This window comes from Embiotoca jacksoni, unplaced genomic scaffold, assembly GCF_022577435.1.
Source record: "Embiotoca jacksoni isolate LCO1_2020_lvr unplaced genomic scaffold, fEmbJac1.0.p SCAF_18, whole genome shotgun sequence".
Taxonomy (NCBI): Eukaryota; Metazoa; Chordata; class Actinopteri; family Embiotocidae; genus Embiotoca; species Embiotoca jacksoni.
In genome coordinates, this window is record NW_027185318.1 from 847,619 (window position 1) to 860,543 (window position 12,925).

At 45.8% G+C, this 12,925-nt stretch overlaps 1 protein-coding gene across 2 annotated transcripts in view; it reads left to right on the forward strand.

The window, feature by feature from the left end:
• Nucleotides 1-12,925, forward strand: part of LOC138199732 (connector enhancer of kinase suppressor of ras 3-like) — a 44,151-nt gene that overhangs the window by 6,080 nt on the left and 25,146 nt on the right. For both annotated transcript variants that reach the window (XM_069151887.1, XM_069151888.1), the window contains exons 2-3: nt 8,404-8,567; nt 12,578-12,780. In XM_069151887.1, the coding sequence (XP_069007988.1) occupies nt 8,404-8,567; nt 12,578-12,780 (367 nt within the window). The remainder of the gene's footprint in view (nt 1-8,403; nt 8,568-12,577; nt 12,781-12,925) is intronic.

The window sequence follows — 12,925 nt, forward strand, 5'->3', positions numbered from 1 at the left end:
ATATGTTGTACAAATAGCAGTGAATGTGAACGGGGGTTTTGCATTTGTTGAACAGGGAGTGGTGGCTCCTCTTTGACAGAATTCTGGACCTGAAGAAACAATCACGAGTCTGTTGATCTTTCCTTTTGTTTCCGTCGGTGCAAACACCTGGGAAACGCTGTCACCTGCCCTCCATCTCTGTCTGTGTGTCCTATTAAAGCTGTTTCCAGTCAATAGCACATTTAGCATTCATAGGAACACAACTGTTCCTTTCTTAATGTGTCCCGGCTGTGACGTGGATCCACAACAGGTGACCGTAGGACTACAAACAAACCTCACCTGCAAGTGGGCGGAGTGTGTTTTTGTGGTGAGAGAGATTACACGCATGTGTGTTTACAAAGATTCTCTCAATAAAACAAAATGTAGAGACGCCGACGGCACCAGTTCAGTGGAGTAAAAACATGCAGTGTGTGTGTAGGTCAGAGGTGTCCTGTCCTGTGGACACGCTGTCAATCACAGCTAACTTTCATTGAAGATGACTCGTCTCATGCGGTGCAGCAGGGAGAACAGGATCAGCTGGAGGCTGGCCGGCCATGTTTTCTATTGCATAATTCATTCAACGGCTCCTTTCTGTCTTATTAAGAGAATATGAGTTGTTATGAATTTTTTTGGGGAAAGACGGTGACTTCTGGGCTTGTATTTATTCTTCTCCTGTGAGTTTGTGCTCGTGTGTGTTTTTCCCATTTTTATCCGACCTCTACAGGATGGACTGGAAGCTCTCGGCCTGCTCGACCTCTGTCTCCGACCCTGACCTGAACACAAGCCAGCTATAAATGTTCAGTTTGTGGTCTCCATCTCTGTCTCACACAGCCTCCTCCCAGCGTGCCCTGAACCTCGCACCACTATCCCCACTTCCCCTGTCACTATAGCAACCTTAATTTTATTTACAGCCCCAGTTAGTTCTTGTTGACAGCCATTGTGGCTGAGGGGGTGACCCCCACTGGCACTTTGCGCTGCCACAGCAAAACGCTCCTGCGGGGTTTATCTGGGGTAAGAAGCAGGCTCAGATTTGCGTGCGGACCGACCCGGCTGGCAGAGGCAGCGCTGCTGCATCACGGCCAGAGATGGACCCGCTGTCGGTTCTGATCGAGTAAATCCGCTGCTTGGCTTGACAGCAGAGTCTTTTCTTCCTACTTTTTCAGCCAGGCTTTGTAACAAGATTTGAGGGGGGATTTGCCCTCTTGGAGCTTTATGGCAATTAGCAGGTTCTTATGCAAAGATGCTTACAGGGATCCACATTAGGAAAGTAGCTCGACACCCGACCACACGAGCCACCTCAGCACGGAGCTATCTTTAGTTTAATTAAAGCCTCGTTTCTGTCGGTCATAGCTGTCTGTTTCATAGAAGTCCAATAAAACATTGTCATACAATAAAGTAGCACAATAGATGCAAAGTTAAATTTGGCTTTGAGAGAAAATATGCCCACGTGATGGTAGCAGGACGTCCAGCTCACTATTCCCACGGCAGCCTGACTGAGTGGGCCTCGTTTCCTCCCCCAAACCTTCTTCATCTTTATTGTGGTTTCCATAGGCAGCTATTATGGAGCTGGTAAATCGGTCTGTAATCAGCGTGCAGGGCCACCCTTGATCATACACCATACATGTGATGGGAAAGTACTAAACTGAGTTCCCTGTTTTTTCCTATGACCTGTTTGTATCTCAGGGGATTTGATTTCAAACTCGAGTTTAAGGAAGATGTCACCTTTTTAAAGAGTTTTTATTTTTTTCCTTGTCTCTCTCTTCCCCTGTTTTTTGCCTCTTTCCCTCCATCTCTGGCTCCCTGCAAAGCACAACAGTCTTTAATTATAGTTTTCTCCCAGGCCAGTGATGTATAGGTCGTAACAAAGTGAGTGTTTTTTTATGTCCTGTTGACACAAAAACAAACAGCGCTGTCTCTGATGTATCGTGTCTTCAGCCGCGACTCTCAGGCCACACAGAGTCCACATTTCTTTTCTACTCTATTTTGATTCAAACTGGAAAACACTGAAGCGTTCTCTATTGTATTCGGCCCTTTCTAGACACTAAGGCTGTGACTATCTTGGGATACTTGTCAAACCGCAACAACATGAACATCGGAGGGCAGGAAAGACTAAATGTTGTGGCGGGTGTCGAGGCAGGAATGTGACGAGGGAGAGAGGAGGTGAAGCCGGAGACATTTTTGAGGTCTCCGTTGCTTTCGTTCGCGGGTGTTTATGCTGCTGGTAACGAGCTGCAGCGGACAGGCGACCAACTGGCTGGACAGTGAAGCGTATTTATGTTGGCCTTCGAGCTTATTGCTTCAACCCCCACACTTACCTGCACAAACTATTACCGGTCGTGGCTCATGTCTTTTTTTCAAGGAAAGCAGTGGTTTCACATGATGGTTTATAACCCTAATCTAGAATAGTCGTGTGCTGATGTGCCCATAAATAAATCAAATATCTGGATACAAATCAGCTGCAGTTAATTGGTACATTTACTGCAGCTATAACAGTATATTAAAATGTTTTTTGACACTTAAAACCACAACAATAACTTATTGATGTCAATACTATACTAAAAGTGAGTAGCAGTGAGGTACATGTTCACTGCTACTGTATGTGGAGAAAGTCTGAAAAGAAAAAGATTGTTTCATGTGCAAACTCAGTGACTCAGTCGACCCGTTTTTCAGATGCTTTTTTTCACCCCTGTGAACAACAGCTGTTTGTGTTGATGCTTCTGGTGTTCCTGCAGCCGTCTGCTTCTCTGCTTTTCTACAATCTTTCCTGCTTTATCTGTTTTTCCTCCTGATATGCTGGTGACCAGTCATCATGGAGCAAAATACCTTCTACAACTTCCTCTGCTCGGACCTGCGTGGCCTCCAGACTTGACCCCTCTCCTTGTTCCAATCAATATTAACTGAGCTGCCCCCTCCCCCCTCCCCCCCTCCCCAAACGCATTCAGATTCAGAAATGTGACATGGTACCAGCCATGTGACTGGGGATGTGTGATGCTGGAGGTGAGGCTTAACTGAACCTAAGGGCTGGCACCAGACAGCCCCACGACCTTTGACCCCCTGCTCTCTCATCAGTCATCGTCCATCTCCCTGTGAGAGACAGAGCTGCCTTTGTCTTCCTGTGGAGGGACAAGCCTCAGCTGCTTTTTCTCACTTAGGAAGCCCACTTGGGACGTGTTGCTGCCGTTTTGTACTTGTCTGTTTAAGATTAGGACACACGAAGTGAAACACTCTTTGTTTGCTGGAGGAAGCAGATGATAAGATTAAAACATGGCTCATAGACAGTCAGATGGATATTGTTGAAAAATGAAGTAGCCTGCATGTTTCCAGGGCTGCAAGAACATTTTCAGAAGTCACCTAACATAATTTGTAATCAAATTTTTCCCCTGAGCAGTTTCATTATCCAAGAAACAAGTGCCAATAACTTCACCTCATTCACATACTGTAAAACCAGATGTTATTTTTTTCCCCTGAACTACAAGTTAAGAGTTTGTCCACAGACGAGAACACAGCAGGCGCAGTAGAGATGTGGAGCATCCTTGTGTAAGTCCTGTTCCCAGTGTGTACAGGCTTTGTTGTTGTCCTGTGAAGTCATGCATTAGAGGATAGCTTAGCAGTAGCCGAGGGGAGCTTTTTCTTTCTTTTTAATTACAGCACAGCCTGGTTCAGCCGGAGACCATTGTGCCCGAGTGCTGCGAGTTCCCACAATGGGGCTGCTCAGTGGAGAACAATGAGTCAAATTCCTGACCGTTCCCCACAGGTTCAGAGGCCGGCCTGACAAATAAAGACAGTGGAGTTACAGTGGCTTTGCTATTCTACACCCAGCAGCTTTCCCACTGGCCATCCCAGCGGGGATATTGGTTTGTGTGTGTGTTTGTGAGAGTTACAGGGTGGCAGCAGCTCCCACCAGGAGCAGGGAGGGTTGGACGATGGGGCAGGGAGCTTGTTTGCTTCTTTCTGTAGGAGGGAAAAAGCTCTTTTGGTCGTGTAATCAAACCCCTGAGAACGAAAAGTTGGCAAGCCAAAGCTGCATTTAAGGCATTGTTGATCAGAAGTAGTCAACATTTCTCTGTGTGGCAGAACACTGAACTTAAGGAAGATATCCTGTTCAAACACGTTTCTTTATCTTGAATGTGATTTTCCTCGCACAGAAGTTGTTCACATTTGGCATTAACATCCGTCCTGATCGGATCACAGGTGGTCAGTTAAAAGTACAGAAGTATGAAGGATGCATCGAGATCCGATCTGCTCTTTTAAAGTTGGTCTTGGAAGCATGTGAGCATGTTCCTTTAGCCGTGTACGTGAATGCATCGTGGGCCACATGCAAGGAGCAGCTACTTCGACTCTGAATGAGCATTAGAAAGGTTGAATTAAGCTCCTGCAGCTACGTTCCTGTGTTGGTGTTTCTGTGTTACTGTCACGTTACAGCAGCTTCGGTAGTTTTGGGTGTTTTTTCTCCACTAAACAGTTTTCAGACGTTAAGATCTCTTCTTGCTCTTCTTTTATTTTATATTATCGTGTTTCCTTTTCAGACTTCATACATTTCTAATAGATGGTGCATTAAAATGAGGCTCCATTGAGCAGCGACGGCTCATTTTGTTACACGGTTGTTGCTTCGACTCGTCTACCTCCATTTCTGAACGTGTTTGCATAAAGAGCAGCGAAGTGAGATCCGATCTGAGGCGTCACTCCAGACGTGAATGGAGGCGTTCCAGGTGTGAAGTGCCGTCTGCATGTGATGGGATCAGCCAGGACACATCACGTCAGGCGTGAGCAGGCTCACTAGGTCCTTTAAACCGAGTTTGCTGTTTTTATGTGTGTGTGTGTGTGTGTGTGTGTGTGTGTGTGTGTGTGTGTGTGTGTGTGTGTGTGTGTGTGTTGGCTGCAGAGCCCAAAGGTCTCCAACCGGGTCGACTTCCATCCGTGCGGTCCAGACTGTCCGGTTCTTGCTTGTCCAGCTGTCCAGAAAAAAAGCCTGTTTTGAGCATGTTTATTAATACGTACACTGAAACGATTGTGTTGATAACCTGCTCAGCACACAGTCACTGTTTACTGAGCTTGTGAAGGTGGGTGGTAGTAAAGGGAACAGACGTAGAGACACGCTGACACATGCCAATCACCTTCTACACGCTGGTATTGATCACAGACTTCTTCCACATACATGGAAGAACCTTTTTTAAACTTGGTCCCCTTAAAAGATATTCTACATCCATGAAGTAATTTCCACTGCTCAGAACGAGATAACACAGCTTCCCGTTTCTCCCATTTGAGACGATGGAACCAGAGAATGATTTGTGTTCATAAGGGATCGAAACATGAATCACTTGTCAAACTTTTGTTTTTTTCAGTTGGATTTATTATCCTTTATTAAAATAATACAGTACATCTGTTGGATTGTGCTGCTTCTGAGTGTTTATTAGTTAACTTCTGTTTTTAAGATATTTGAACTAACCACCTAAATTCATGAAATAAACTACTAACTCAAGTGTAACTCATGTTGCAAATTAACTCTTTGTTGGTTTGCATGTGTAAAATCTGAATTTATCACTAACATTGACATTACAGTGCAGTTTGTGTTCAGTAAATTTGCAATCAAATTGGAATTATGTGGGTAATAAATGTTCGTCCTGTCGGCGGTGCAGTTGGTGTTGTTGGTGTTATTGGTTGGTGTTGTTGGTGTTGTTGATGTGTGTTGTTGGTGTTGGTGTGTGTTGTTGGTATTGTTGATGTGTGCTGTTGGTGTTGTTGATGTGTGTTGTTGGTGTTGTTGATGTGTTGTTGTTGATGTGTGTTGTTGGTGTTAGTTGATGTGTGTTGTTGATGTGTGTTGTTGTTGTTGATGTGTGTTGTTAGTTGGTGTTGGTGTTGTTGTTGTTGGTTGGTGTTGGTGTTGTTGGTTAGTGTTGTTGGTGTTGTTGGTGTGTGTTGTTGGTTAGTGTTGTTGGTGTGTGTTGTTGGTGTGTGTTGTTGATGTTGTTGGTGTGTGTTGTTGATGTTGTTGGTGTGTGTTGTTGGTGTTGTTGGTGTGTGTTGTTGATGTTGTTGGTGTGTGTTGTTGGTGTTGTTGGTGTGTGTTGTTGGTGTGTGTTGTTGGTGTTGTTGGTGTGTGTTGTTGGTGTGTGTTGTTGATGTTGTTGGTGTGTGTTGTTGGTGTTGTTGGTGTGTGTTGTTGGTGTTGTTGGTGTGTGTTGTTGGTGTGTGTTGTTGGTGTGTGTCTGCCGCCGCTCACCATCACACCCACTCACTCTAGTTTGAGGACATTTGCCAAGTGGTTCACAGAGGCAATAAAACTCCAAAGCGTTTCATCCTGTGCAGGCTTTTGAAAAGCATTCACACAGCCCCCCCCCCCCCCCCCCCAACCAACCCCTCCCCTCCACTCAATTCACAATAACGTGACACTCTATCTCTTTTACTGGTTTCGGTGCCCCAAATGAAAATTGATATTTTCACACACATACACACCCGAGCGGCCATTGATGGAGCTCAATTAAAGTTTTATAAGCCCACTGTAAGGACACCCCTTTTTATTCAGGTGTCAGTGGTTGAGTCCAGAGGGAGCGACTGCTGTGATGTGTTCCTATTCAGACCCCTGAATTTGTTGGGATTCGCTATTCTCAGGTCTGACCAGCGTTCTCTCTTTCAGGAGAACACACTGAGAACGGTTCTACTTCAAACAAATGCTGATCAGTTTGGAGTGAATTTCTGAACTCTCTGAAGTCGGACTTCTACGATCAGGAATATGGTAGACGAAGGAGGAAACTAATTCCAATGAATGAAAGTGCAGAACAGCTTAAAAGAAAAGAACCTTCATTCATCACCAGGTCTTATTGTAGCTTAAACCACAGCTTTCCCTTGCTGACGGTGCTGACGGTGCTGACGGTGCTGACGGTGCTGACGGTGCTGACGGTTCCACAGGAAATGCCTTTTTAACACAGCAGGAAGGAGAAACTGTCCCCTTTTGATCCCGACTCTTTGTTTTCCTCTAATCGCATTAAGCGCCCTGCCCAGCCAGTGCTCAGTCCCTTTCTAACATTTGGAAGTGGATTCCTTTGCGGTACGCCGGCCGCTTGAAATTCTCTGAAGTCTTGTTGAAGAATTAGCATGCGGAGGAATGAGAAAAATGCAATGAGGCTAACTAGACTTGACTTGTGTGGAGGCTAATGGTGAACAAGTCATGATGGATTTTCCCTTTTGATTTAGTGGAGATGACTCGAGGTCTCACATATAGTATACTTTCTCACGGATTGATTCTGCCAGAATAGTGTTTTATAAATTGAGTTTCGATGCTACCTTACATTTTCAGGGCCTTTTAAAGCCAGATAACAGCTGGTCGAAGTCCTTATTTGTAGTTTTTGGGTCAGCAGTTTAAAACAGGATACTTTTTAATGCAAAATATGAGGTGCCATTTAAAAAGATATGACTAAGTTACCATGGGAACACACCCAGTGTGTCTTCACTCATAACTTCATGCTCTTCAGTTTATCTGGGCGCCTGTTGATGTTACATGTGGATAAAAAGTGCAGCTTTTGGCAACTTTAATGTCAAACTGAAAACACATACTGAGGAATGGCATGTGCGTGCACGTGCACGCGTGTGCGTATGTATGGTCTGAAAGAGTTGGGGTGTCTTGCAGCTGACGGGTCTTTCAGAGCGAGGGCGCCGGGCCATCGTGGAGCTGCAGCTGCCCTCTCTGTGCGCTCTTTGATGGGGAGACAAACAGCGTTTACTTACAACATGCACAAAGGCTCATTTTCTCCTCTGTTGTCTCAACCTTACTTGATGGTCCACTAAAGGGACACGTTGCATGTGCATGGAGGGGATGATTTGTGAGTCTGCCTATCATAACGTACAGTATATATGAGTCATTACACCGTATCAGAAGAGCCTGTTGCAGCGCAGTCGACTATATTCTCGTTGCCTGTTTGTTCAGTGACGGCAGCAGTTGGTCACGTAATGGTCCGACTCATTTGTTATTGGAGCTCCAAATAGTAGCAAGGCGACACCCCCTTATACACACACACACACACACACACACACACACACACACACACACACACACACACACACACACACACACACAAATATAGCCATCCATTGTTTAACCAGCACAACAGACTTAAAGGTCTCAACGGTTTCTCTGTTTATAGGTTTTTATCTGGTACAGATTGCTGTCCCACCTGTTCCTTATCTGATCTTTGCACACACACACACACACACACACACACACACACACACACACACACACATACACACATGTACACTCAGAGCACATGCTAGTAAACATGACCAACCCCTGACTGCAATATTTCTGCTTTGAGGAATGACAACAACACACTTCAGGTTTGTCTAATGAGTCCTTGTGTTTTCCTGTGTGTGTGTGTGTGTGTGTAGGTCTGGACGACAGCTTGCAGCAGTACATTAGCAACTTTGAGCGGGAGAAGATCAGCGGGGAGCAGCTGCTGAAGATCACACATCAAGACCTGGAGGAGCTCGGCGTGGCCCGGATCGGTCACCAGGAACTGGTGCTGGAGGCCGTCGATCTGCTCTGCGCTCTGGTCAGTACATCTGGATGTAGTTGGTTGCACGTGTATCAGCAGATACAGCTGAAAGCATCATTGAGTGAATAGACTGAACATTCTGGAAGGTTTTGGGCTCTCGGTCGTTGACCTTTCCTCTGTGGGTCTCGGTGTCTGTGTTCACTAAAGCCTCAGCTTGTAGTTTCTGGTTCAGCAGCTAAAGGAAGCAGCGATGCAGAAAGGCTCATCATTTCCCACATAGCTCAGCAGGGTGTGGAGGCACCACAACACACGAGGCAGCCCGAGGACGTCGGGGAACAGCAGTGTCACTCAGAGCGGAGCAGAGATGTGGTCAGAGGGGCCTCAGGCTCTATTCAGCAGTTTGAAGCTGCAGGAGATTATTAGCAGCAGTTAATACTGGTTAAATAGGAGTGAGGAGCTTGATGGACAAGAAGCTCCAGCTTTTCTCTCCACACTCTCCCTTTGCAGGAAATACACACATACTGAAGCTATGTTTGCTTTTTGGTCTCAAACGCAATGACAGAAAAGACAGTTGGTTTCAGTTTTGCTGCTGCAACCCGGCCTGATCTCTCTCGGTTCATGTCGAGGTCCCATGTTTGGCTCCTGCTAGTCAGCTGACCCGCTGTCCATCATCACAGATCCCTGAAGGACTTCCAACAAAAATGTCTCTGCCTCCAACGTGCCGGCACGAATAGAGTGATGAAAACCCTCCGTGCTCCAACTGAGAAAGATCCAGCTTTTTCCAGCAGATGGGATGGATTTGGAGTTTATCACTTCCTGTGCCATAAAAGTCCCAGATTGTGGTTCCTGCATTTTGATCAGTGTCAGCGTTTCTGTCTTGACATTCTCTTAAAAATGCTTTGCATTAATCACATGCAGCATGGTTACGTTTACCCTGAAGAAGCGTGAATGTTCATCACTGCTGCTGAGCTGAAAGCTGGAGCTCAGATTGGTTTAGATGAGCTCATTTTATCTCCAAAAATGTAATTCTTTATTCCACCATCTCAGCACACACACACACATGCCATGGAGGAGTAAAGCTTTCACGCGTGTTTCTCTTCACTCAGCTTTAATCTCATTATTGTTGCTTGGATTCTTTGTATTGTGATGAATTAAGCTCTTATGATGCACGTTCTGCAGTTTGCAGCTGCAGCCCTGAACTCTGCTGATGAAGTCCATCCAGTCTGTTATAGTTGTAATTGTTGCTTGAACACATTTCATTCATCTCTTCTATTAGTGCACACTCTTATTTCCCCTCTGTGTCATTTTTATATATAAAAAAAAAAAAAAAAGTAAAAGGAAGATAATCAATCTGTCCTCTATCAGTTACAGCATATTTTCTACCTGGAATCATTGGAATGGAAACACTTGGCACATTTATGGTTTTGATGGATTTACTCATCATAGAATTTGTGCCACATGTTACACCCATTGGACCAGAACATCTTTAACTATCGTTGTAATGAGGTTCAGATTTGTGTTCACCCGTAAAACCTTTTGCATCCCTGCAGTGAAATGTGTTGTGTTGCTCTTTTTGCACCTTTCCTCTGATGTTTCACGCCACTATATGCTGCTGGTTGGTATATCTGTCTGTTTGTATGCACCGTACACTCCTACGCAATGTGACAGTAAAGTATTTGGCACATTGTTCTGTCCCCCTCTTTCTCTTTTCCTCGGGACATTCAGGCAGGAATTCTGGACTCGGCAGCTTTTCACCTCTGATTGAAGCAGCGCAGATAAATGTTTTTTTGTCCGTTTGTGGCCTCGGCCTTCCTCAGGTCCCCGGGGAGGAAGTGAGGCCCCAATTCAATTAGCTTTAACTGAGGCGAGGTCATTGCTACCGACAGGAACACAGGCCACCCCCACCTCCACCCCTCCACCCCTTCCTCCACTCTCTCACACTCTCCCTGCACTTTCTTTTTATTTCCTGTTAGGTCAGGCACTTCCTGTTGATGTAGTCACGTTCACTTCTCTCTCTCTCACACACACACACACACACACACACACACACACACACACACACACACACCTAAATCAGACCTAAATCAGACCTAAATCACGATGACTGATGATCTAACATACAGCCCCTCACCCCCTCAGGAAACCTTTACACTCATACTGCTCTTCCATCCAAAAGCTATCAGGACCAAACTGCTGTCTGGGGACAAAGACAGAACAGTTCAATCAATTTTACTGGACTTCCCTTAGCCTCAATGTCTTCTGCAGAGTCAGTGAGGAAACCCAACACTTCTTTATTTGTTCTCAGACCCCAGTAACCCGCCCACCAGCCCTCATGATATTCACACAGCTGTATCCTAAGGCCGTTGAGCATACAGTATAAAACATATCAGCTGGCCTCATCAGTGCTGCTGTAAATGTGTTTTACTATTGTTTGGTATAATGTAACACGCAACTTTAAACTGGACATTCCAGCATTAAACACACACACACTCACACACACACACACACACACACACACACACACACACACACACACACACACACACACACACACACACACACACACACACACACACACACACACACACACACACACACACGTCCCGGCCACAGACGTTGTATCTTTTATAGTCAGGTCGGATCATGACGCCTGTGGCTCAGACGGGAAGCGCTGTGTTGTTATACCGTTCTCTATTTCACTCAAAGACACTTCTATTAGAATACAATCCTTCACACAGCCCAGCTTCAGCTTACAAAAAAAAAAAAAAAGCTCCTTCCATTTGGATTCTAGATTAAATCAGTGCCCCAAAATAGACACTGAAAGAAGTTAAATTTTGGCTTGAAATTTTGTTGTGAGAGTGAAAGATTGTATTTGATTGAAACCACAGATTTTGCTCCGACGTGGTTTTTAGCTCAGCTGGCAGTGTGGGACAAAAGCTCGCTGGACATCTGTGGGCCAGTCAGAGCCGCTGTGACTGTGTGATTAGCCTGCTAATGAAAAAGCCAGGAGGGATGTTTGATGTGGAAAACGATCGCGCTGCCTTTATGCTAAAGTTCCACTTTGACTGTGCAGATAACTGAATGAGAAAACTGTCCCATGCATTCTTTCCCTTTTTCCATATATCATGTTTGAGTCTCTTTAATGATGTTTTCAACAACTCATTTCATGTCAAGTGTGGCATGAATGAAGCTGCCTTCAGCTACTGTTTGTCTAGTTCAATTACTCCAGTGTTTCCTCTGGGACTGAAATGAGTGAAAGGAGCTGCGTGTTTTTTGAGCTCATGTTGGAGAGGCAGCGGAATAAAGGGAGACACTAACCACTTGCAGACCTCCTTTGTTGGTTGCCAAACACGTGCTGTTTTACTTCTTGCAAAGCATATTTAGCTACTGGCACGTCACACATGGAGCAGCATTGCTGGCAGCGATGCAACACCCTGTAAGCTGATATTTACCCGGCTGAGAGCCAGGCTGCCCTCCCTCTGCATACCTACAGCAAACACATCAATCTACTCCTTCAGTCACAACACTGCACCACCTTAAAACAAGCTCCTTTCTCAGACACACTTTACCTTCAGAGACACAAAGTGAGTATGTTGTTGGTGCTCAGTCCGCTGCGGTAGTTCACGGCAGGTTTGTTCTGTACTTGTTGACCCCTGAAGACGCTGAGCGCGGCTGCTTTCTGCGAATAACCTGTAAATTACAGGAACGCAAAGGCAGGAAACAACCCGGGCTCAAGAATGCAAACTTGATAGAGATCAGGTGAGCGCCCGTGCACCCCCCCCCCCCCCCCTCCCTCCCTCCGCCCACTAGAAACCATTGAAAGATCTACATGGGGAGATCATGGCCGTTCTGTCCCCACCGACACAAGCACTTAAATCATATCTGTCAAAGAAATGATTGCAGCCAGCCCTCATACAGGAAACAACATGTTTCCCTGTGGGGGGGAAGGTGGGGGTGGAGGGGGGGGGGGGGGGAGTACCTCCCAGGTGTTGGCTCCTTTCATCTTGAGTTTGATTGTCATGCGTGTGCTGATTTTCTGTCTGTTATGTTTTGATTTCCTGTTCCAGAACTATGGAGTGGAGACAGACAACCTGAAGAACCTTGTTGTGAGGATGAGAGCTGCTACCAACAGTCTGCACACGGCCACGGCCGACCGCAGGAAGAGCCCCGCCTACGAGGGAAGCTCTTCACGCAAGCCTCCCAACGACTTCCTCACGTCCGTGGTGGAGCTGATCGGCGCGGCGAAGAGCCTCCTGGCGTGGCTGGACAGGTGTGAACACGGCCGTCACACCGCTGACTAAACTAGCTGCACACAAGCACATGAAGGAGTTTGTGTTCTTACAATGTTTAATCCAAATGTAGAAAATAAATCATTCCTCAAGTGTTTACGATGATCAAGCAGATACAGACGTTTT